The sequence below is a fragment of the Muntiacus reevesi genome, chromosome 18, assembly GCF_963930625.1.
Source record: "Muntiacus reevesi chromosome 18, mMunRee1.1, whole genome shotgun sequence".
Taxonomy (NCBI): Eukaryota; Metazoa; Chordata; class Mammalia; order Artiodactyla; family Cervidae; genus Muntiacus; species Muntiacus reevesi.
In genome coordinates, this window is record NC_089266.1 from 40,352,212 (window position 1) to 40,377,911 (window position 25,700).

Genomic DNA, 25,700 nt, shown 5'->3' on the forward strand with positions numbered 1-25,700 from the left:
AAAACTTCAACAAAGAGTTAGAAAATATAAAAAAGGACCAATTAGGGCTGAAGAATACAATAAATAAAATGAAAAAATACACTAGAGGGAATCAACAGTATTATATACAATGGAATATTATTTTTAAACTCTTTTTTTTTTTACTTTTATTTGCATTTATTTTCTGCAGCATTTATTCCCGGACCATAAGTTTTTGTTTCTTCAGTTTCTTCTGGGATATCTTTTTCTTCTGTGCAACCTCCTCTTCTGGTTTAGGAACAATCTGTTCTTTTTCAGTAAGGATCATCTCAATGTGGCAGGGAGAGCTCATGTAGGGGTTGATCCGACGGTGAGCTCTGTAAGTCCTGCGCTGCATCTTGGGGGCTTTGTTTACTTGGATGTGCTCAATGACCAGAGAATTTACATCTAAGCCCTTAAGTTCAGCATTACTCTCTGCATTTCTGAGCATGTGTAGTAAAAATTCAGCACTCTTTTTGGGCCACCGACCCTGCGTCCAGCCCCACTGTTTGGCCTGTGCACACCTACCAACTCCACCATTGTAACGACGGAATTTAAAGTGACATCCTTCAGATACTTGGTGGCTTTTTGGATATGCATACCCTTTATGGCCTGGGCAGTCTCACGAGTGTTATTTTGTGGAGTTTTCTGGGTCGAGTGAATAGCGCACCATTTTTAAGGGTCAGCTCTGGCCGCTTACCGAAAAAGCATTTTTAAACTTTTAAAATTATATATATATACAATGGAATATTACTCAGCCATAAAAAGGAACACATTTGAATCAATTCTAATGAGGTACATGAACCTAGAGCCTATTATACAGAGTGAAGTAAGTCAGAAAAACAAAAACAAACATCATAAACTAATACATATATATGGAAACCAGAATGGTGCTAATGAACCTATTGGCAGGGCAGCAATGGAGATGCAGACAGAGAACAGATAGGTAGACATGGTGGGGGGCGAGGAAGGAGAGGGTGGGAAAAATGGGCAGAGCAGCATGGAAACATATATACTACCATATGTAAGATAGAAAGGCAGTGGGAATTTGCTATATGACCCAGGCAGTTCAAATCGGAGCTCTGTGACAACCTAGAGGGGTGGGATCGGGTGGGAATTGGAGAGAGGTTCAAGAGAGAGGGGACATTGTGTATACCTATGGTTGATTCATACTGACGTATGGCAGAAACCAACACAATATTGTAAAGCAATTATCCTTCCATTAAAAATAAATAAAATGTGTTTTTAAAAAAGATGATGGGAAAAAAAAATACACTACAGAGAATCAACAGTAGATTAGATGATACAGAATACTAGATCAGTGATCTGGAAGACAAAGTAGAGAAAAATTACCCAAGCTAAACAGGAAAAAGACAAGTAGGACAGTTTAAGTGACCTCTGGGACAACATCAAGCATACTAACATTTACATTATAGTGTCCCAGAAGGAGAAGAAAGATAAAAAAAGAAGCTATTTGAAGAAATAGTAACTGAGAACTTCCCTAACCAGTGGAAGGAAACAGATATCCAGTCCAGGAAGCACAGACAGTCCCAAACAAGGTGAACTCAAAGAGGCGCAATCCAAGACACATTATATTTAAAATGAAAAAAAATTAAACATAAAGAGATTCATAAAAGCATCAAGAGGAGAAACAACTAATTACATACAAGGAAACTCCCATAAGACTATAAGCTGACTTATCAGCAGAAACTTAGCAGGCCAGTAGCAGACGACACAATATATTCAAAGTGCTGAAAAAAATACAATCAAGAATATCCAGCAAGGTTATCATTTGAAGGAGTGATAAAGAGTTTGACAGATAAACAAAAGCTAAAGGAGTTTATCACCAATAAACCAGCCCTTCAAGAAACATTAAAGGGACTTCTCCCAGCAGAAAAGGTCACAACTAGAAATAAGAAAATGATAAAAGAGACAAATCTTAATGGCAGAGACAAACATATAGAAAAGATAGTGGATCAACCACTTACAACATTAGTAGAGAGGCAAAAGTAAAGAAGGTGGAAGACAAAAGTAGTAAAATCTATTACTATCTTCCAAAATAGTTGTACCGTTTTGCACTCCCATCAATAATGAACGAGAGTTCCTGTTGCTCCACCTCTTCACAAGCATTTGCTGTTGTCAGTGTTCTGGACGATGGCCTTTCTGATAGGTGTTTAGTGGTAACTTGTTTTAATTTACATTTCCCTGTTGACATATGATGTGGAATCTTTTCATGTTTATTTGCCATCTGTATATCTGTTGGTGAGATGTCTGTTAGGTTTCTGGCCCATTTTTAAATGAGGTTGTTGTTTTATTAGTGTTGAGTCTTAAGTGAAAGTGAAAGTCACTCAGTCGTGTCCGACTCTTTGCAACCGCATTGACTATACAGTCTGTGGAATTCTCCAGGTCAGAATACTGGAGTGGGTAGCCTTTCTCTTCTCCAGGGGATCTTTCCAACCCAGGGGTCAAACCAAGGTCTCCCACATTGTAGGAGGATTCTTTACCAGTTGAGCCACAAGGGAAGCCCAAGAATACTGGAGTGGGTAGCCTATCCCTTCTCCAGCAGATCTTCCCAACCCAGGAATCTAACCGGGGTCTCCTGCAATGCAGGCGGATTCTTTACCAACTGAGCTATCAGAGTTTTTTAATATATTTTAGATAATAGTCCTTTATCAGATGTAATTGCCTTCTTTTTTTAGGCTGAATAACATTCCACTGGATGTATATACCACATTTTCTTCATTTATCTGTCAATAAACATTTAGGTAGCTTCCTGGCAACTGTGAATAACACTGTAGTGAACATGGGTGTACAAATTTTCAAGATCCTTTTTTCAGTTCTTTTGTATTTATACCCTTAAGTGAGATTGTTGAATCATACGGTAATTCTATTTTTAACTTTTTGAGGAAGCTCCATACTGTTTTCCATAGCAACTGCACTATTTTATATTCCTACCAACTGTGCAAAGGGATTGAAATTCTCCACAACTCCATCAAACTTGCTATTTTAATTTGGCTTTTTTTTTTTAATAGTGATCATCCTAAGAGGTAGAAGGTGATATCTCTTTGTGGTTTTGATTTGTTTTTCTCTAATAATGATATTAAGCATCTTTTCATATGTGTGCTGGTCATTGATGTTTTTTTGAAAAAATGTGTATTCAAGTCCGTTGTCCATTTATTAATCAGATTACTTGTTTTCTGTTGAGTTGTATTCTGAATATTAACCCTTTATCTGATAAACAGTTTGCAAATATTTTTCAGTAGGCTGCCTTTTCACTGTTGATTGTTTCCCTTGCTGCATAGAACATTGCAGGATTTTGAGCAGAAGTGTGATATAATCTGAACTGCTGGGTGAAAAATGATGGTAGAGGAACAAAACAAAACAAAAAAGCAGGGAGATGAATTAGAAGAGAATGATGACTTCAACTAGGCTGCTGGTAAAGGAGATGAAGCAAAGAGATCTGGCTGTGAGAAAAGATTTGTTTAAAAGGAATCAAGGATGACTTCTTGATTTTTGGCTTGAGAAACTAGGAAGACAGTGTTGTTAGTGTCATTAACTGAGAGGATGAAGGAGTACAAAGCAAACAGATATGGCAAGCCTAAGGTTTTGTCTTTGGTCCCCTTCTCTTACTTTACTTATTCCCTTGGTGTCTCATGCAGCCCCATGGGGCTTAATATTATCTACAGGCTAACAATTCTCAGATCTCTATGTCCAACCTACACCTCTTTCCAGAATCCAGACTTGTCCATCCAAAGGCCTATTCAATATCTCTACTTGGGTATCACAAACCTAACAACAGCCTCATCTTCCCTAAACCTGCTCCACCTGCAGTCTCTCCCACGATGGTCAACAGCACTGGAAGAATCTAGTTGCTCAGGGTCAAAAGCCTTGGAGTCACATCTCACTCTAAAGCATTAGGAAATCATGCTAGTTGTAACTTGAAGATATATCCAGAATCCAAAGATTTCTCAACTCTACTGCTGCCGCCTTGATCTAAGTCATGATCCTTTCTCCACCAGGACCTCTGCAATTTCTCTAAAAAGGTCTCCCTGTTCCTGTCCTAGCATTTCTGTGTTCTTTTCTCCAGAGATGCCAGAGTAATTCTGCTAAAATGTAAGCCAGAGGTTATTCCCCCATACAACGACTTTCTGTTGCGTTCAGACTAAAAGCCCAAGCCTAAGGCGCTGCATCATTTGTCCACTACCACCCCCCTCCCCTCTCTAACTACCTTTTACACTCTCCCCATCATCAGCTCTCTGCTTCAGCCACACTGGCCACCCTGCTCTTCACCGGCTACCCTAGGTTGGTTAGTTAGTTAAGTCGCTCAATAGTGTCTGACTCTGCGACCCCATGGACTGTAGCCCACCAGGCTCCTCTGTCCATGGGACTCTTCAGGCAAGAATCCTGGAGTGGGTTACCATTTGGGTCTTCGCTCTAGCTATCCCCTTTGCCTGGTGTGCCCTTCCCCCAGATATCCCTACTTGACTCACTCGCTCACCTTCAGCTCTTTGCTCCAATTTCAGCTTGACAATGAGGTTCACCCTAATCTCCCCACTTAGTTCCTAGTCACTTCTCCCCATCACTGTCCCCAAGCCCATCTCACAAGCACTCACAATTCCTCTCACTCTTTTCTTCTATAGCACTTTAAAATTTACCCATTATGTTTATTATTTATTGCCTGTTTCTCTTTGCTAGATTATAAGCAACACAAGGGCAGAGATATTTGTTGTACTCATTGACACACAGTCCAAGCACTAGAACAGTACCAGGCACATGGTATTTCTTCAATAAGTATTTGTTGAAGTAAAGAAAGTAAGTAGGCCAGGACAGTGAGAAATTAAGATTTCTATTTTGAATGAGTTAAATTTGAGATTCTCATTGACCATCCATGTGGATATGTCAAATAGACTGCTGTCCTAAAAGACATGTGCACATTTACTGTCACTACAAGCCTGGTGGGCAACAGTCCATGAGGTCGTAAAGAGTCGGACTCGACTGAGCAACTAACACTTTCACTCACCAGTCACATTTAGTCACTTAGTGACATTAGTCACTTTCGGTCATTACGGACCTCTGATCACCTTTGGTAACTCTGACGTGCATGTACATATGTGGACATATGTATGCTACTCATCATAAATCATATTTATTAATCTCCAATATTCACTACTATATTCGTCACAGTACAACGGTCACTGTGTGTAAGTCATCAAACTAAGATTATAGGGATTTATAAATAGGAGACATATTTCCATTCCAGAGATTAGAGTCTAGAGGAAAACAAAAACAGAACACGAAAAATAATTTCAGAGCAATACAAGTGTGAACTCATCTATTTTTCTGCATATGTAAAACTTAATAGGAAAAAATTATTCTCATCTAAGGAAAAAAGAAATCAATAGCTGTATTAAATTGCAAACACAGTCAACTCACACTTTAATTATACCAGAAGGCAGTGAAGTAGACCCTTATAATACTATAATCACCAGGCTTCATCCTGGCATTCTTTTGTTAACCCCTTAACTGTCTTACTTCAGCAGCAATTTAAGGAATACTAGCTAAGAGCAACAAGAAGACAAAACTACATGAATTTCTGTGTTAAGGCATGAATTTCATGCCTAATTTAAAGATTTTATATACATATGCTAAATTGTTACCCAGATATATTCTCTATGCCTTTGTTTTTATCATTTTTTTAAATCTCTTTTTTTCACTTTTTTTAAGGCAGTTTTTTAATCAAGAGATATTTTACAATTTTTGGGTAGCTAAATTTATCATTCTTTTCCTTTTATGGCTTCATAATACTTTGCTGTCTAGAAAGGCTTTTCTCATCCTGAGTATAAAACTACTTGTTGGCTTCTGGTTTTGTTTATGGCTACATTTTTACATAACGTTCCATATTGACTTAAGACTTTATTTGGTATGATCTGAGGTAAATCTCACCTATACTTTTGTCTCGAAGTTAACCAGTTATCCCTACAATTCTTTCCCCATTGTTTTAAATGTCCTTAACTATATCCCAAATGCTTTTGTTTGTTACTATGCTTTCTATTTTGTTCTGCTGGTCAATTTATTTTGATATCTTAATTATACCAATTTAGTAAGCATGGTTTTATAATACAGTGTTCAGTTCAGTTCAGTCACTCAGTCATATCTGAGTCCTTGTGATCCTATGGACTGCAGCACACCAGGCCTCCCTGTCCATCACCAACTCCTGGAGTTTACTCCATTCAGTCAGTGATGCCATCCAACCATCTCATCCTCTGGCATCCCTTTCTCCTCCCGCCTTCAATCTTTCCCAGCATCAGGGTCTTTTCCAATGAGTCAGTTCTTCGTATCAGGCGGCCAAAGTATTGGAGTTTCAGCTTCAGCATCAGTCCTTCCAATGAATATTCAGGACTGATTTCCTTTAGGATGGACTGGTTGGCTTTCCTTGCTGTCCAAGGGACTCTGGAGAGTCTTCTCTAACACCACAGTTCAAAAGCATTAATTCTTCATCACTCGGCTTTCTTTATAGTCCAACTCTCACATCCATACATGACCACTGGAAAAACCATAGCTCTGACTAGATGGACATTTATTGGCAAAGTAATGTCTTTGCGTTTTAATAAGCTGTCTAGGTTGGTCATAATTTTTCTTCCAAGGAGCAAGCATCTTTTAATTTCATGGCTGCAATCACCATCTGCAGTGATTTTGGAGCCCAAAAAAATAAAGTTTGTCACTGTTTCCACTGTTTCCCCATCTATTTGCCATAAAGTGATGGGACCAGATGCCATGATCTTAGTTTTCTGAATGTTGGGCTTTAAGCCAACTTTTTCACTCTCCTCTTTCACTTTCATCAAGAGGCTCTTTAGTTCTTCTTCACTTTCTGCCATAAGGGTGGTGTCACCTGCATATCTGAGGTTATTGCTATTTCTCCTGGCAATCTTGATTCCAGCTTGTGCTTCATCCAGTCCAGCATGTCTCATGATGTACTCTGCATATAAGTTAAATAAGCAGGGTGACAATATACAGCCTTGGCGTACTCTCTTCCCAATTTGGAACCAGTCTGTTGGTCCATGTCCAGTTCTAACTCTTGCTTCTTGACCTGCATACAGATTTCTCAGGAGGCAGGTCACGTAGTCTGGTATTCCCATCTCTTGAAGAAGTTTCCAGTTTGTTGCGATCCACACAAAGGCTTTGGCATAGTCAGTAAAGCAGAAGTAGATGTTTTTCTGGAACTCTCTTGCACTTTCAATGATCCAATGGGTGTTGGCAATTTGATCTCTTTTCTAAACCTTTTCTAAAACCACCTTGAACATCTGCAAGTTCATGGTTCACGTACTCTTGAAGTTAGCTTGGAGAATTTTGAGTATTACTTTGCTAGCATGTGAGATGAGTGCAATTGTGCAGCAGTTTGAGCTTTCTTTGGCATTGCTTTTCTTTGGGATTAGAACGAAAACTGACCTTTTCCACTCCTGTAGCCACTGCTGAGTTTTCCAAATTTGCTGACATATTGAGTACAGCACTTTCACAGTATCATCTTTTAGGATTTGAAATAGCTCAACTGAACTGAAATTCCTTCACCTCCACTAGCTTTTTCGTAGTGATGTTTCCTAAGGCCCACTTGACTTTGCATTCCAGGATGTCTGGCTCTAGGTGAGTGATCACACCATCGTGATTATCTGGGTTATGAAGATCTTTTTTGTATAGTTCTGTGTATTCTTGCCACCTCTTCTTAATATCTTCGGCTTCTGTTAAGTTCATACCATTTCTGTCCTTTATTATGCCCATCTTTGCAGGAAAAGTTCCCTTGGTATCTCTGATTTTCTTGAAGAGATCTCTAGTCTTTCCCATTCTATTGTTTTCCTCTATTTCTTTGCATTGATCACTGAGGAAAGCCTTCTTATCTCTCCTTTCTATTCTTTGGAACTCTGCATTCAAATGGGTATATCTTTCCTTTACTTCTTTTCTCCAGACTATACAGTGGAAGTGACAAATAGATTCAAGGGCTTAAATTGGATAGACAGAGTGCCTGAAGAACTATGGACAGAGGTTTGTGACACTGTGTATAGGAGGCAGTGATCAAGACCATCCCCAGAAATGCAAAAAGGTAAAATGGTTGTCTGAGGAGGCTTTACAAATAGCTATGAAAAGAAGAGAAGTGAAAGGCAAAGGAGAAAAGCAAAGATATACCCATTTGAATGCAGAGTTCCAAAATAATACATTGTAACATCTGGCAATTAAAGTGTCTATTATCATTATCATAGAAATTCTCCTTTTCATTACTATAGACACCATTGTATGGATGTAGTTATCATTTAGTGGCTAAGCTGTATCCTATCTTTTGTGACTCCATGGATTGTAGCCCCACCAGGTTCCTTTGTTCATAGACTTTCTAAGGCAAGAGTACTGGAGTGGGCTCCCATTTCCTTCTCCAGGGGATCTCCTGGACCCAGGGATCAAACCTGAATCTCCTGCATTGCAGGTAGATTATCTATGGCTGAGCAACCGGGCAAGTCCTCTATTTGTTTATTCAATCACTATGTGGTGGGTATTTGACTTGGTTTCAACTTCAGGTGATTATGAATAAAACTGTGCCTGAGTCTTAACATGGACAAATTATTTCATGTCTTTTGGGTAAATACCTAGGAGAGGTGTGGCTGGATCATGTGGTAAGTGAAAATTTAACTTCATAAGAAAATGTTAAACTGTTTTCCAAAGTGGCTGTACTGTTTCACATTCCCACATCAAGATATAAATGTTCCAGTTGCTCTACACCCTTAGCTAACAAGTTGCTCAAGCAACTGGTCAGCCTTTTGTAATTTTAAGCATCCTGGCAGGTGGACAGTGCTATCTCACGGTGGTTCCAACCTGTATTTCCCTGACAACTAATGACAGTTAACACCCTAAGGTATCTTTATTCGTGATCTATTTTGGGAGACCTTGGAAGTGACTGTAGACAGAGCAGAGATCAAAAAAGGGAAACTATAAAGTTTTCTATGAACTCCTGGACTCAACTCTGAATTGCACATGTGAGGGTCTGACCCTGAACGGCATACCAAAGTCACTGAGAACTGATCTACACAGCAGACCACTGCTCCCTGGGTGGTACTCTCACAGGACAGGTCCGAACAGGCAGGACAAAGGTGTTGAAAACTGAATTGACATTGGAATCACAGCCCACCGAAGGCAAGTAAAAACTTGCAACTGAACCTAAGTGGGTCATTTACTACCGGAATGAATAAACAAAAAAGTTACCATTTTTATAGGGTTTAAACAAGGCTCCAATCTTATAATATATGATTCAAAATGTCCAGAATATAATCCAAATTATTTGACATTTAAAGAACTAGTCAAATATCAATAGCTTGCAAGGAAAAAATAATGCACACCAACTCCAAGATGATCCAGGTATGGGAATTATCAGACTAACCTTAAAGTAATTATTATAGCCAGGTAAATATTAAAGAGGTAAGATTAAACAGTCTTGAAATGAAATAAAAGAAACAAACAGAAGAGGTTTAAAAAATAGATTTCGGAAGTAAAAAATATAACCAGATTTTAAAATTTACTGGATGAGTTCAGACAAAGAAATGACAAAGGGAAGTCAATTTGAAGACAAATAAATAGAAATTATCTAATCTGAACAACAGGAAAAAAAAAAGTAAAGTAAAAGAACAGAGTTTTAGGGACAGTATCAAAAAGTCTAATATTCTTGCTACTAGAGTCTCAAAAGGGGAGGAAAAAAGTGTGTCATGCTGGGAAAAAAAAAAAGTTGAAGAAACAATGGCTGAAAACTTTCCAAATCTGGCAAAAGACATAAACTTATATTTCAAGAAGCTTAGCAAACCTCAAACAGGAGAAATTCACGTCTAAATACGTCACAGTCAAACTACTGAAATCCAAAGACAATGGGAACAATCTTGACAGTCGTCAATGAAAAATGATACATTATAGGAAGACAATTTAAATGACTGTGAATTTCTCATCAGAAGCCATGAGGGCCAGAAGGCAATGACATACACACACACAATTTTTTTTAAACAATAGTCAATCCAGAGCCCAGAATTTTATATCCAAGGAAAATATCCTTTAGGAACGAAGGCAGAAATAGATATTGTCTGTGATGGAAAGCTAGAAGAATCCCCCACAGGCAGGTCTGCTTTAAAAGAAATGCTAAAAAAGGTTTTCTGGGTAGAAGAGAAATGATAGCAGAGCAAACCTTGGAGCTTTAGGAATGAAAGAACAGAAATGGCAAATATTCGGATAAATATAAAAAACTATTTTTTCCTCTTAAGTCTTCAAAACTATGTATATCAGTTGAAAGCAAAATGTATAACACTGCCTGGTGGGCGTTTATAGATATAATACATAAACCACAACTGCACCATAAAGTGGGGGAAGATAAAGGATATGGTGGTAAGATTTGTATGTTCTTCTCAAGGTGGTAAAATATTACTTCTAGGTAGAACTGTAAAAAATTATGCAAACTGTAATTCCCAGAGCAACCACCAAAACAAACTTTACAAAGAAATATAGTAAAAAATACTATAGTTAAAATTATATAATAAACATCCATACAATACAATGGAAGGCAGGAAAGAGGAAATAAGGGAATAAGAAACAGAGGGACAAAAAGAAAAATAATTAAAAGGTAGAGCTTAATCCAAACATATCAACAATTACATTCAATGTAAATGATGCAAATACACCAACTAGAAAAACCTGTCAAACTGAATCAAAAAGCAAGTCCCAACTATATGCTCACTTTAAATAGAATGGGATGGGTAAGTTAAAACAATGGAAAAAATATACAATGCAAACATAAATCAAAAGAAAGATGGAATGGCTATATTTAGATTAAAGTAGACTTCTGAGCAAGGAAAAGTACCAGATAGAAGGAGGGATAGTTATTGTTCAGTCACTAAGTCATGTCTGACTCTTTGTGACCCCACAGACTATAGCACGCCAGGCTCCTCTATACATAGGGATTTCTAGGCAAAAAGACTGGAATGGGTTGCCATTTCCTTCTCCAAGGGACCTTCCCAAATCAGGGATTGAACCCATATCTCCTGTATATGCAGGAGGATTCCTTAACATTGAGCCACCAGGGAAACCCAAGGAGGGATACTACAAAATGTTAAAAGAGTCAATTCACCTAGACAATATAATAATCCTAAATGTGACATCTAACAACAGAACTTCAAAACACATAAAACAAAAACTGATAGTACTAAAAGAAGAGATGAGCCAATCTACAGTTATAGTTGCAGACGTCAATATTCCTCTCTCAGTAGTCAACAGAACACGTAGACAGAAAATCAGCAAAGGATACACAAGAACTGAAAAAGTGTCACTTAACCAGATCTAAATGACATTTATAGTAGATCCTACCCAACCACAGCAGAAAACATTCAAGTACAGGTGGAACATTTAAACAGACCATATCCTGAGTCATAAAACACTTAATAAATTTAAAAGAACTGAAATTATACAAAATATATTCTTTGACATGATGGAATTCCATAGAAATCAATAACAGAAAGCTATCTACAAAATACCCTTCTCTCAATGAAACCTCATAAAAATTAAGCACATTTCCTCTGAGTCTATAATAATGAGCCATCCCCAGGAGGCAATTTGTGAGCCGTGATATATACCTTAATCTATCTCTTTAGAACCCCATAGGAGTCAATGTCAGAAAAGAAGCAAACTTTTAGTTTGCAAAACAAAAATGACAAAGCTCTCCTACCTTTAGAACATCAAAAAGTCTTTATTCACCAACTTCAAGCTTTAGTTTAAAAATTACTTAAAAAAAAAAAAAAAAAACTCATCTAAAAAGCTGGAAACAAGTGGAGATATTAACTGAGTAATGAATAATTTAAGAATTTTTGCAAGATGCCACAAATGGGCATTATTTGCCATCTGTATTAAACTTCACATAATTTTTCCAATACTAAATATCAAAAACTGCATAGTAAGTAATCTTAGCTAAGTAGCTATTTCAGACTCATTGTCTTTTTTTTTCCTTAACAGAAAACCTACGTATACAAAGTTCACTGTCACAGAGAACAGTGATCTGCAGATACGCCTGACATTACTGACTGCTGCAGCTACTGTCAGATTCAGTTAATACATTTGTTTATTTTTTAAGCTGATAAGTTGTACGGCTCAACATAGACTAAAGGACAAAATGTCTGATATCAGAACATTATCTTTATCCAGTTAAAGAAAAATGCTATTTTGGGAATGAAACATACACCACAGGCATACTTCAAAGCAATAAAGTACTTTACTAATAGTAAAAAGGATCTGCTATTTATCCTACTTATTAACAATCATACATAAGCAAGTCTCTAACATCCACTAGTCTTTTAAGCTAAGCTACACTAATGGCCTTCAGACTTTTTATTCATAGGAAAATAACTGAGTAATCATTCAATATCACATATTTTAAAGTTGGTATCTAAAAGATGCGATTTTAAATTTAAATAGTTGTTAACAATGTGATTTCTTGCATAATGTCAATTTTTATTTATTTTTTATTTTTTTATCTTTTGGCTGTGCTGCATAGCATGTGAGATCTTAGTTCCTTGACCAGGGATGGAACCTGTGCCCCCTGAATTGGCAGCTCAGTGTTTTAACCATTAGATCACCAGGGAAGTCCCAATTTTTATTTTTTAAATAAAAATTTTACACTATTATTTTAGGTGGAATCAAATAGAATACTATATAGAGATTTGATTCCCAGAATCAACTTTTAAAATGTGTATGAACACTCTTCTTCAACAGAGGAATTTTATAGCTTCCCTTTCTCTTCTTGAACTTCTATTCCATTCCATTTGCTCTACAGATTGCTACTCAAATGGGATATACTTTTCTGCTTGGAAGTCCTTCATTGATCACCCTATAATACTTCAATCTATAATAATACATATGCATGCATGTTTAAATTTCTATTAATTTCCATTGATTAATTTCCATTACCTTAATGCCCTATTACATTTTTTAATTCTAGATTGAATTAGCACAATAACTACTGGTATACAATTTACCAATAAAGGCATAGTTTTATTTCAGATTTTGAAAAATAAGCCTAAGTAATAATTACTGAAAATATATCTTTTAATGAGATGTATGAGTGATGCTTTTATGATACCATTAATCACTAAATTGTCCCTTCTGTTCTTGGTGTACTGGAAGTTTGTAAAACTTCAATCTATAGTGTGATTCAGATGGACAGAAAAGTATGCCTTTCTTCAGTCAAGTGGGAGAGGAGGATATGGGATTGAATCTCCACTGCCAGCATCTTTCTCAGGCAGACCAATATTATGAATAGGTATGGAAGAGCTGGAAATTTATTTCCTTAAAGTTATCCAAACTGACTGTTCTCTTTCTTCTCCCCACACATACCCAGTTTGAAAACCACTGATTTAGACTATTTCCTCTACTCCCAAGGGGAACTGGCAAAGAAAAGACAAAAGGTTACATTTTGCTTTTAAGCCTACCTACCAACCCAGTTTTCTATGCATAGAAAAAATTGAATGCAATGTACTGTTACTCTATGTTTTCATCCCTTTTACCTATACTAAAGAATAAAAGTGTAACCATTAGGAGTCTGTCCAGCACTACAACAAATTGTGATCAGTACTAACTGTATGGGTGGCTAATTCAAAGGATCTCTTCATATTCATTCAATTCCTTCAATCCATTTGTCTCACACTAATCTTCATATGCTTTAAGATGCTCAGTTCATCGTTATCATATCATGGAACCAACCCCTATTACTGTTTTCACCAGAGAAGTCTAGCTTTAAGGAGATGGAGGGTATTTAAATAAATTCAATCTTTCATTCAAATGACTCCCTCTAACGCCTCATGCAGAAAGTCAATGTTAAAAAATACAACCAATGCTACAATATTGAGACTTAAACAGAGCAAGTTGTTGCTTTTTTTAAACTTGCCTTCCTAGGCCAGCTATAAAGTACCAATCTGTATGATACAAGAACTTCATAAATCTTTTACAGAAAAAAAATGCAATGTATTCTTTTTTCATTAGGAAAAGTATTTTAGAATGTGTAAATACAGGCAATTTCTATTCTATAAATTTGGAGCTTACTGTTTTTTATTTAATAAAACTACTTCACAGAATCGTGAGCAGTTCTCCTAATTTTTACTTTTGTGAACAATTTATTTATACATAGTGAGTTAGTTATTAAATGATAAATTTTGCACTCCTTGAGATATTTTTAAAAGCTAATGAGCATGATGGTCATACAAAATTTTAAGTGGAAGATCTAGGTCAAATGAATGGAAAGAAACAGAGATTGCTCTTGAAAAAATTTTCCCATATTCCTGGTCTTTAAATTCAAGTTTGCTTTGACCAAATCATACCTGAACTTCGTCTATGTATTCTGAACAACTTATCTTATGAAAATCTATTTCCTTCACCACTCCCACTGAATACATATTTGCTAATGATATGATTCTACAAATTTAAAGTACAGAGTCCTGAATCTGTGTTCAGTTTTGTCTAACTTGGCCAACCCTTTATCTCACATAATTCTTTGAACTGAATTTTCCTTTTTTAAGATATTTTTAAATTTTAAAAACATTTTATTTGCTAATGGTACTTATTTTTAGTTACAGAGTTTACTAAGTAAAGTGATGGCAGGAACAAATTGCTGTGCTCCTGTGTCCTTCTGAAAGCAATTCATTTTCTGATCAATTCCACTTCATCCCGCTTGGTCTTGTCTGTTGCTGGCCAAGCTTCCAGGGGCAGGCCAGGAGGCACGGGGGACAGAGGCTGCCTGGGGAACACTGGAGGCAAGGTGGCTCTGGCAGCAAGGGTGGGATGGGGTAGCTGGGGTGGCAGGGGGCTGGTGAGCCTGTGGCTGGATGGACTGAGGCCAGAGGGCTGCTGCATGAGCAATGGAAAGTTTGGCAGGTGCTGTCGGGTTGGATTCATGGAGTGTTGGCCAGGGACCGGCCCCATTGGTTGCTGGGGACCATGGGCTGTTGAGCTGACACCATGGTGATGTGGTGATGAGGCTGCAGGGTGAGATTGTGGGAAGTCTGCTGGGACATGACAGGAATGATCTGGTGGTGCAGCCAACCACCCATGGGTTAGTAACCATAGGGAGGGTATGGGGATCTTATCATGTTCTGGTACCACTTCAGAGGGGTAAGTACTTCAGAGCTGAAGTTAATACCGCTGGGGTGCCCAGGATGAGATGGTAGCTTTTATAGGGAGAGGGAAAGGAGAAGAAAAAGAATGAGGGAGAAGAGGCAAGAGGGATAGGAAGAAGGGAGAGCAAAAAGGGGAGAAAAAGAGAGTGTGTTTTTTTTTAAGGTACTTTCTTATTTTCTACCATCTGGGTTTAAAAAAAATTAAAACACATCTAATTTTTAGACATTGGATCTGAAGATTTAGGGGCCAAATCCTAAAGTGGTATATAGCATTTGGTTCTCAACCTTCATGAAAGTCTATTACTACATTACAAAATATACAAGCACACTATTCCTAAAGATGAGATTTTTTTTTCATATGAGGCTATACTTCAGTTTGCTAAAGCAAACTGGTGACTCAAACAGAAGCAAATATCCGGTTTGAGTATCATTTTACATCTTTGCTTTCCTTTTAAACGAGGTGCCACTCAGGTTAAAAGGGAGAGAAAAATGGAAGAGGTCCAATGTACAAAAGCTCCTTAATGTACAAAATCAGATAAGACCAGAAGTCCTTTACTAATGCATATTTGATTATCAATAGTATTCTTAACATATGAACAGGGTGAGAATATCTAAACTGTTGGGATTCCTTAAAGAAAACATCCCAGTACAAAATGCCAGAAGTATATTCACTTTGGAGATGAAAAAGCATCCATCTGTTCATAAATATATATGTATGTATATATATATATATATATATATATTTTTTTTCTAGTTGAGTTTCTGGCTCCAAGCAATTAAATGATGCCAGGAAACAATATCAATTCAATTTTCAAAATCAAGTTCACTGACATATGCTTTCCACATGTCTCATAACTCCTAAATGTCTTTAGCATCTTGACCTCTTTACCAAGCCCCAGAGCCTATCTTCCAACTGTACACTGGGTACTTATAACTGGTACACCCAGTACCACCTCCAATTTCACCCTTCTCCCATCTAAAGAAAACACACACACACACACAGAGACACACAGAGACACACACTTCTTCCAAGTAGTTTTTTTTTTTCCCCCATTTCCGTGATCATTCTTACTAATCCAGGCTCAAGGTCTCAAAGCTATGCCTTTCTCTGCCTAGATACTCTGTCCTACTGTCTCACTGTTAATTCTGCAACTCTTCTCACACAATTTCTTATATATCTCATACTCCCTTTTCATTCCCATGGCATCTCTCTAGATAAAGTGCTTATCTCAAAAAAAAAAAAAGATCTTATTCCAAATAACTGTAAAAACCTCCCCAGCCTCACTTCCTGTAGGACTCTTTCCCTGGTGATACATTCTGTGTGAACAGCACCACACACTGTCCTTATCAAGGGCCTCCCAGGTAATTCAGGTGGTAAAGAATCTTCCTGCAATGCAGGAAACCCGTTTGATTCCTGGGTCGGGCAGTTCCCCTGGAGAAGGGATAGGCTACCTAGTCCGGTATTCCTGGGCTTCCCTGGTGGCTCAGTCGATAAAGAATCCACCTGCAGTGTGGAGGACCTGGGTTCGACCCCTGGGTTGGGAAGATTCCCTGGAGGGCATGGTAACTCACTCCAGTATTCTTGCCCAGAGAATCCCCATGGACAGAGGAGCCTGATGGACTGCATACAGTCCATGGAGCTGCAGAGTCCGACAGGACTGCATGACGGAGCACAGCAAGCCCTTATCGAAGAACTCAGGCTCTAGCAGAAGATACAAAAAACTCAGGACAGAAACAGATTCTACTGATGTTAAACAAAAAGCTCTAGGAAGGCAACAGAGTGACAGTTACTGTAGCAAAGGTTTCAGAGGAGGTTACAGCTGAACTGGAGAAATGCATTCCAGACAGACAGCAGCCCAGTACCTGAAGGTTCACATTTTTGGAGAAAGGCAAATAGTTCAGGGCTTCCCAGGTGGCTCAGTAGTAAAGAATCCACCTATCAATGCAGGAGATGCAAGAGAGGCAGGTTCGATCCCTAGGTTGGAAAGCTCTCCTGGTGTAGGAAATGGCAGCCTGCTCCAGTATTCTTGCCTGGGAAAATCCATGGACAGAGGAACCTGGTGGGCTACAGTCCATGCGGCTGCAAAGAGCCAGACACAACTGAGCATAATATAGCGCAAGTCGTTCAGTGGTGGGTGAGAGGTAGGAGAGGAGGTTAGAAACGTGTACAAGGCTAGAAGGCTAAGTGTCAGACTGAAAAGTTCAGACTTGATCCTATTAAAATGTGAATGTGAAAGAAGCAAAGACATAAGAATGCTTTAAGTTTAGTATGTTTTAGTATGTTTGTTTTTAATATATATACTTTAGAACAAAATAACAAACCACTAACAGAACTAGACACATCTACCTTAAGTGGGACCAATGATAAGCTCCTTATCGTATATACTTTGGATTATAAAAAGACTGCAGGAAAATTAGATATGAGGACAATACTTTGTACACGTTCATTAGATCAGATTTGGTTTATGTTATTTAAATCGTCTGTGTCCTTACTGATATTTTTATCTTCATCATCTAAAAATTACTAAGAAAGAAAGGTTTAAAATCCCCTACTGTAATTATGGATTTATCTATTTCTTAAGATCAGATATTATATTTCTAGACTGTCCATTTGATTCTTTTTTATTTTTTATAGATTCCAATTTTCTGGTGACAGAAGAATTATAACATAATGCCCTGTTTAATGACACAGAAAATGCTACTCAAGAATAAGTTTTTCAGTCCATTTTTGGACCAACTCTAACCTCGTATGCTATTCAAAACAGCTTGATTTTCTTTCCCCCGTGCTCTTTCCTTTGTCAGCAATCTACTTCAAGCCAAAGATACCTCAATATTTAGAGCACATTAGTGCTGCTCAGTCAGACCTCCATTTTATGCTAAGAATGGTTGCCCACATGATCAAAGGAGTTTAAATTCACACACACATGCACACACACACACAAAACCTGAATTAGTTACAGACACATTATCTGGTCACATTTCATACCTCTCTTCTTTTTATAGGTGGTTACTTGCCCTTTTAAAAATTTCTGTCAGTTGAAAGAGCGCAATTCTTAAAGTTGACTGAAACTATAATTTAGTTTCATTAAGTTTCCTTTAGAATAAATACACTAAACCATCAGAGGATTTTTTCTTTTAATAATGTCTTCAAAAACATGAAGAAAGAAAAAATAAAGAATGCTAAACAAAAGGCATACAAATCAGCACATTGTGGTTTTAAAAAAAAAATAGAGGACTGCTGCATGAATAGGTTGAGCTTAGGCTGTTACAATAACAGGCTTTAGCAGAAGACAACAACTATTCACAGGCCTTATTAGGACAGTCATTCCCTGGATGGAGCCTGAGGTTTGAGAGACATGTTGAGAGAAGCAAGGCCACCCACGTAGGTAGCTAGATATACTGAATCAATCCTGGCAAAGAAGGTGAAGGTTCTGGGGGCAGAATTGCCTCACACCCCCACTACTAATGTACTTCCTCACCCCCAGGAGCAGGAACTGTTTGTTTTGTTCACACTATGTCCTTAATACAGTATTTAGGATGTGGCAAAGGCTCAGTAAATATCTGCTCGGTAAATAAATGATGCCCACAAGTTATTTTACCACTAAAGCCTTGATTTCCTGTAAAGCAGAAGAGTTGGACTAGATCAATACATTCATTTTCAGCTCTAAAAGTCTCTACTTCTTCGAGTTAGAATTTCTCAATACATCACATAAAGTGTCAATAAAGTTACTCCAGGACATCTGGGTTTGAATATATGTCTAGTCACAAGATTTCACAACACCTTACTCACTACAGTCCAGTATAAGATAAACAATGAATTTGCCCTGTTGAAACTACTGAAACAATATGTATGTTTCATGGGTACACATATATGTTGAAACTTACCAAACTATACACTTTAAATTTGTCCAGTTTATTGTATGTCCATTACACCTTGATAAAGCTGTGAAAACACACACACACTCACACTCTCAAGAAACTACTGAAATTGCTCAATGTTGCTAAGGCAGTAAGAGATACAAGCTAGTTATTGTAGAAATAACATAAAATATGTCTGATCACCCAGCTAAAACAGGAGAGAAGCAGACGCTCACAAAAGCAAGAATAGGGACTTCCCTGGTGGTCCAGTGGCTAAGACCCCAAGCTGCCAATACAAGGGGCTGGAGTTCCATTCCTGGCCGGGAAACTAGATCCCATGTGCTACAATTAAGACTCAGTGCAGCCAAATAACTTAATGTAAAAAAATAATAATGGCAGCAGCAAAACTGAGCTCCTTTAGATGCTTGAAGACTCAGAAAAAGCTGTTGCCTGGCTTAACCAAATAATCTTACTTACTGTGAAGGAAACACACTTACTTTTTAAATAGTATCACATGTATTTATCTTCCTTAGTCAACTGCCAATTAGAAATTATTTTCTAACCTTTAACAACCTTCTCCAAAAAGGAAAAATTAGTTTTAGTCCATTATTTTAGATAGGATCTCAAATAATGAAGCAACTTGACAACATCACAAAACCACTAGTTCAAGAAATCTGGTTTTATTAAATATATTTGCTAAAGGAAATCCCCTAGCAGCTCAGTGGCTAAAACTCCAAGTTTTCACTGTGGCGGGTGTAGGTTCAATCCCTGGTCAAAGACCTAAGACTCCGCAAGCCCTGCGGAGTCTTAAAAATAAATATATTAATATTTGCTAAAGACTGAAGTGAGATTAAACATTAAAGTATATCCCATATCTTTAAAATTTATTAATGGTTTTCAAACCACCTCTAATTGTTACAGGCAGAAAGTCTGGCTTCTATGTATTTCATACCCCTTTCTAAATGGTTCAACTAGCTAGTTATATATAAGAAACATGGGTAGAAACTATAGGAGAATCAGAAAACTATAGAAAGTATCAAGTCCTGAAACTTAATCCCCAATTTGGGTATTCTTGGCTTGACATAAAAAGTCACAGAGTAAAAAAAAAAAAAAAAAAAGTCACAGAGTTATTCAAATATTTTAAAGAAGGCACATTAAGAGAAACGTCATAAGATACTTTATAATGTGACTGACTGCCAATAAAAATAATAGGGTAAGCGAAAATCCAAGGCAGCGGTCCCCAACCTTTTTGACACCAGGTACCGGTCTTGTGGAAGACAATTTTTCCATGGAGGGTTGGGGGATGGTTGTGGGATGATTCAAGCACATTATGCTTACTGTGCACTTTATTTCTATTATTATTATTATATCAACTCCACTTCAAATCATCAGGCATTAGATTCTGAGGGTTAAGGACCCTTGACCTAAGGCATTCACCATGGATAGATTCTAAGAAGAGAAAAAAGTTTTACACTGATAACATTTTCATGGATTGACTGTTCCTTCTGATTACTCTTAATTAAATTGTCTAAGCCTGTGCATAAAAACAAAAAGTTGTTATTCAAAGGATACCAAAAGTTTAAAAAGAACAATAGCTGTTTTTATAACACTTAAGAGAAATGGTAAACAATTCAAGCTGACTGATTTTATGTGCCTCTTCATGTGATCAGTGTAATGGTCTTGCTGGAAGTTTGGACCTGATAATTTTATCATGAAGAAATAGACAAATCTAGAATATGGGCTGTTCTGTGGGACAACTGGCCTGGACACTTCAAAAGATTCATCATCATTAAGGAAAGAGACTGGTGACATGACTGTTTTAGATCGGGGAAACTAAAAAACACAAGAGGCACATGCAAAATGCTGGAACCTTGGCTGCATCGGATTAGGAAGAAAAGGAGCTGTATGGGGTATGTGGGGGCTAATACAGGAAATTTGAGTTACATGAAAATAGCATGTGGGATGACAGCACTGAGTTACTGCTGATTTCTCAATTACAGTAATAGTACAAGGGTTACATAAGAGAATGTCCCTGTATTTAGGAAATACATACTTGAGAGGCATTTACAGGTGAGGTGTCATGAAATCTGCAACCTACTTTTGGATCATCTGACGAGAGAGAGAGAGAGAGAGAGAGAGAGAGAGAGAGAGAGAGAGAGAGAGAGAGGTGTGTGTGTGTGTGTGTGTGTGTGTGTGTGTGTGTGTGTAGGAAAGAGAAGCAATATTTGTGGTAAGATAACTGTTGGTGAATTTAAAGGATATACAGGTGTTCGGGCTTTCCTGGTGGCTCAGTGGTAAAGAATCTTCCTGCCAATGTAAGAGATGTGGATTCGATCCCTGATCCAGGAAGAGCCCCTGGAGAAGGAAATGGCAACCCACTTCAGTATTCTTGCCTGGGAAATCCCATGGACAGAGGAGCCTGGCGGGCTACAGTCCATGGGGTCACAAAGAGTCTGACATGACTTAGTGACTAAACAAAACATACAAGTGTGTTCATGGAGTTTTCTTTCAATTTTACTGTGGGTTTGAAATTTTCAAGATTTAAAAAAATCATAATTCCTTGAAGTTTATTGGCTTTTTTCCACCCAGAGTATGCTCAGAAAAGTTAAATGAACATGGAGGAAAATATAGCAAATTCAGGGCTTTACATACCTTCCACATCATACCAGTGCGCACCATTCGTGATCCCATCTTTAAAAGTTTCATCTTCATCTCCAGGACAATGAGGGGCACCAGTTTTCATTATGGGATGGTTTGAAGCATAGGCTTTTGCCAGATATCTAAATACTTCATCATCTGAAGTTTTGCTATAGACTCCAGTGGCCTTATGTTCTGGAGAGTCATCAAAAGGATAGCTTGCTACCACCGAGCCACCATGCAGGTTTCCGGAAAGCACAAACCTTTGAAAATCAGAATCACACATCACTTTTTAAAAGGCACAGAAAACATATATTTAAAATTCTACACCTTTTATCAATGAACTTAGATATTCCTCTTGAGACCTAGAAGACAATTCTATCAACAGTTATAATTTGACCAAACAACATAGAGGGAAAATGGAAAGAAAACTTTATCCATTCAACAAATTTCAAGCAATTTTTACAATTCCTTAACTTCAAATAACTTTAAAGAATTTTCCAATCATTGAAAAAAATAGCTTAATAACACAGTAGAAATTAATGTTTTAGGAGATGTCTTATTCAGGGACCTCTATTAGGTTGAACAATATGAACTTGCCAATATTCAACCATGTTTTAACCTACAAAAATGACCATTTCATAGAGTTCAATCTAATTCTTGTACTTCATAGTGTGTCAGTCTCATAGAAAATGTGGTTTATATAGATAAATATTTGTTGAATACACGAGTTGGGCTAATAAGTTTCATGCTTTTTATATTACTGTCCAGAGAGAGTTTTTGAGATTCGGAGACAAATAAATTAGAACAAGATGTGTTTTGTCTCATTCCAGTTTCACAATACACTAAACTCACATTTTTGGGAGAGACACCATAGTTGAGAAGATTGGTGGTGGGGTTGGGGAAGAGATCTGACCCTGTGAGTTGCTTTCAGAGAAAAACAATACATGACACTGCAACACTGTAAAAGCAGCTCTCCTCTGGGACCAAGGTTCCTGGTTGAGCCATTAAAAAATAAACTGACATGAAGATAAGGCTGCTTCTATAAAAAGAAACATTTTAATTTTTGTTATGTTTTTACTTTTAAGTGATCCCACTTACAATCCAGTCACATTTATAGATATAGAAATACTGAAGGACTCCTTTTATGGTAAAAGCTAAAGGCAAAAACATGCTATTTATACATTTTCCACTCATGTAACAGCTCAATGTGTTTTTATGGCTGGAGATTAAACACTTTTTGCAGTTGAAACTGGATTTTTTGCTTCTGCCTTTTTGTGACTGAAAGAAACAGACCTACAGAAATTCTAAAGGGGGTTGATCTATAACATTTTATATGCTTGAAAGAAAATTAAGTCTACGATATGTTTAATTTGAAAAGTTAAATATGATTAGTACCTCCCAGAGGAGGTCAAACAATGAAAATTACTTATAACACAGAATCTGTCCTCAGAAGACAGAAATGAGCTGATAAAGACAAGTGAAAAAATACCAGAATAGACTATGAAAAAGCCGAGTTTAATAACTAATATAATTACAATTAGCACAATTCCAGACACCAGAGGAGAAGACCATTTGGTGTCGTGGCAATAGCACAGGCTCTGAAACCAGGCAAATATGGGTAAGAACATTTGGTTTCCCAGACAGGTCACTCACTACTAACGTGATCAGGTAAAGTTGCTGCCTCTAAATCCATTGAACCCTAGTTTTTCTCTCACCTGTAAAATGGGGATTAATGCTACCTCCTTCCCAGGGTGGTTATGAGAATTAAATAAGGTAATTATATAAGGTAATATTCCAGCACAATGACTGCTTTCAAGCATCTGCTCAACAAATGTTCCTTTCTTTGGAGATATTTGCATCCTGCTCAGGGAATCACTGCCTTAAAGACTATCAATCCACCCCCAACTTCCAATGCCAGAAAGAATGACACAGAAGCAAAAATTAAGTGTATATTCTAACACTCTAACTCCACCTTACCCAACCCTGCTCCATAGCAAGGCATTAACTATTTACTTTTTGGCTTCTATGCTTTAAATAATTTAAGTACTTTTCCCCCCAGCTATGACTTGGGGAAAGTTACAAGAAGGCCAGCCCAGTTCAGGCAATCCATTCAGCAACCAATTTTCTTGAGTGTCAACTGTAAGCCAAATGTTCTAGACACCAAGGAATACAAGAGAGAAGAAACAAATACAAAGATACCCTCATGGCATTCATATTCTAGTGGGGAAAAAGTGGATAACTGAATATTCTAAGTAAGTGAAGCATGCTATTTTAACTATATATTTTCAATTAAGACTTTAAATTCCAAGATTCTCTGCTAAAAGCTGTTTCTCACTTTGTCATTTCTTCTAACACTTCTCAGAAATATTATTAAAGTAGCCTAACCGAATACCTTTAGAACAATGAAATATTTGCAATCTACTCCAGTGATAAATTATTAAATTTTCCTTACTCTACTTACACAGTTTTAAAAGTACCAGTGCTGCTCTGGTAAGGACAATTTCAAGAGAAAGTGATATCTATTATAGTGGCTATAAGATTATTGCTTTTAGTCTTTGTCAAACCAACTTTGATATCAATCCAATTTTATTTGAAGGGTATTTTAGTTTCCATTCAAATCAGTTCTCTTAAGTGTTTCTCACACTTGACTTCAATATCATATATCATTTCTTGCATAAGATTTAAAGTAGCTGCTAAATATATCATAAAAATATAAACAAGTCTATAGATATTAAAAAATCCATTTCTAAGTTAATTCTATTATGGTCCCCAGATAAATCTGTAAATAATTGTAAAAAATTAAGAAAACTTGATGTCTGATAAACTAAATTCTAAAGATTTCAGGGAACTGTACTCACCCCAATAATACAATGTTTTTCACAAACGTACCCAAAAAATCATTTTTGCACAATCTATTAAAGTCTAAGCAGCTATATTTAAGTAAAGAAGTGTGCCAAAAATATGAGGGTCAAGTAAACTATAAAATATTTTAATGATGGAGTTAAAATCTTATATATTTTCCTAAGCATATGAGTCAACTGTCAACAGTACAAAATCACTCAATGGGTGAAGTATAAAGTGAAACAAAGAAAATAAACTTCACTTTCCTAAGCAGGAGAAAATGAGTTTTAAAATTTTACATATCCAAAGCAACAATGACAAAAAAAAAATTTCTAATACAGCTGGGTGACTAGGATATCAAGAAATTATGCAAATAGTTTATTTCACAGAATACACTGAAAAAGGTACATTCCCTACACTGTCTGTGGTTTTAGAATTTCCTCTCCATAAAGCTGACTCTGTATTTAGGAATCAATCTCAGATTATGTGTGTACTTGTTTTTTGCTTTATTCACGTATCCCTTGTTACTGAATAATCATTAAATAATATGCATTTTGAGTTATTTATGACGGAGGATGGATGGGTATACTTTTACCCTAAATACTCACCTACTTTTCCTTCTGATTTAGAGTTACATTTGAAAAGAGGGAGGATATGACTAGGGTAGTCCATAGCCACAAAAGAGAGCAACTTTCTGTGTTAATACCAACTGACACAAAGGAGCTTTTCAAATCTTCACAAGCTCCTATCATTGAATTAACCAGCCTGGACCGTACCTTGTAATCATTAAATATTGGTGATATGAAAGAATTGTCCAGAGAGCACATTTTTGCTTCCAAATTTAAAGTTCAAAGCTTTCAGTAAAGTCTCAAGGTAACTTGCACCAAGACAGAGCTTATTTTTATTTTTGGTCACAGCAGAACTAATACTGAACAGAAATATCTACTCACAGAATTTACATCCTTGTAAAGGTCATGATGGAGCATTTTAGACTGTTTGCATTGCTTAAAGTCACACTTCTTATGCAACTGTTCAGAGAGCCTGACATCATTATCTTTAAAAGAAAAATCTTCCCAGAAAGTGTATGTGAAGTTAATGCCTTCCAGGGGTTAATGCCTACTCCTCTCAGAAGGAGTAAAGTGAAAGGTAGGGAGAGAAAACGAATCTACAATTGTCATAAAGTCCATGAATTTT

At 37.1% G+C, this 25,700-nt stretch overlaps 1 protein-coding gene and 1 pseudogene across 1 annotated transcript in view; both read right to left on the reverse strand.

The window, feature by feature from the left end:
- CPD (carboxypeptidase D) overlaps positions 1 to 25,700 on the reverse strand; it is a 66,065-nt gene that overhangs the window by 37,944 nt on the left and 2,421 nt on the right. Inside the window, exon 2 of the mRNA XM_065911097.1 lies at positions 21,678 to 21,925. Within this exon, the coding sequence (XP_065767169.1) occupies positions 21,678 to 21,925 (248 nt within the window). The remainder of the gene's footprint in view (positions 1 to 21,677; positions 21,926 to 25,700) is intronic.
- Positions 14,692 to 20,354, reverse strand: LOC136149402 (amelogenin, Y isoform-like; annotated as a pseudogene).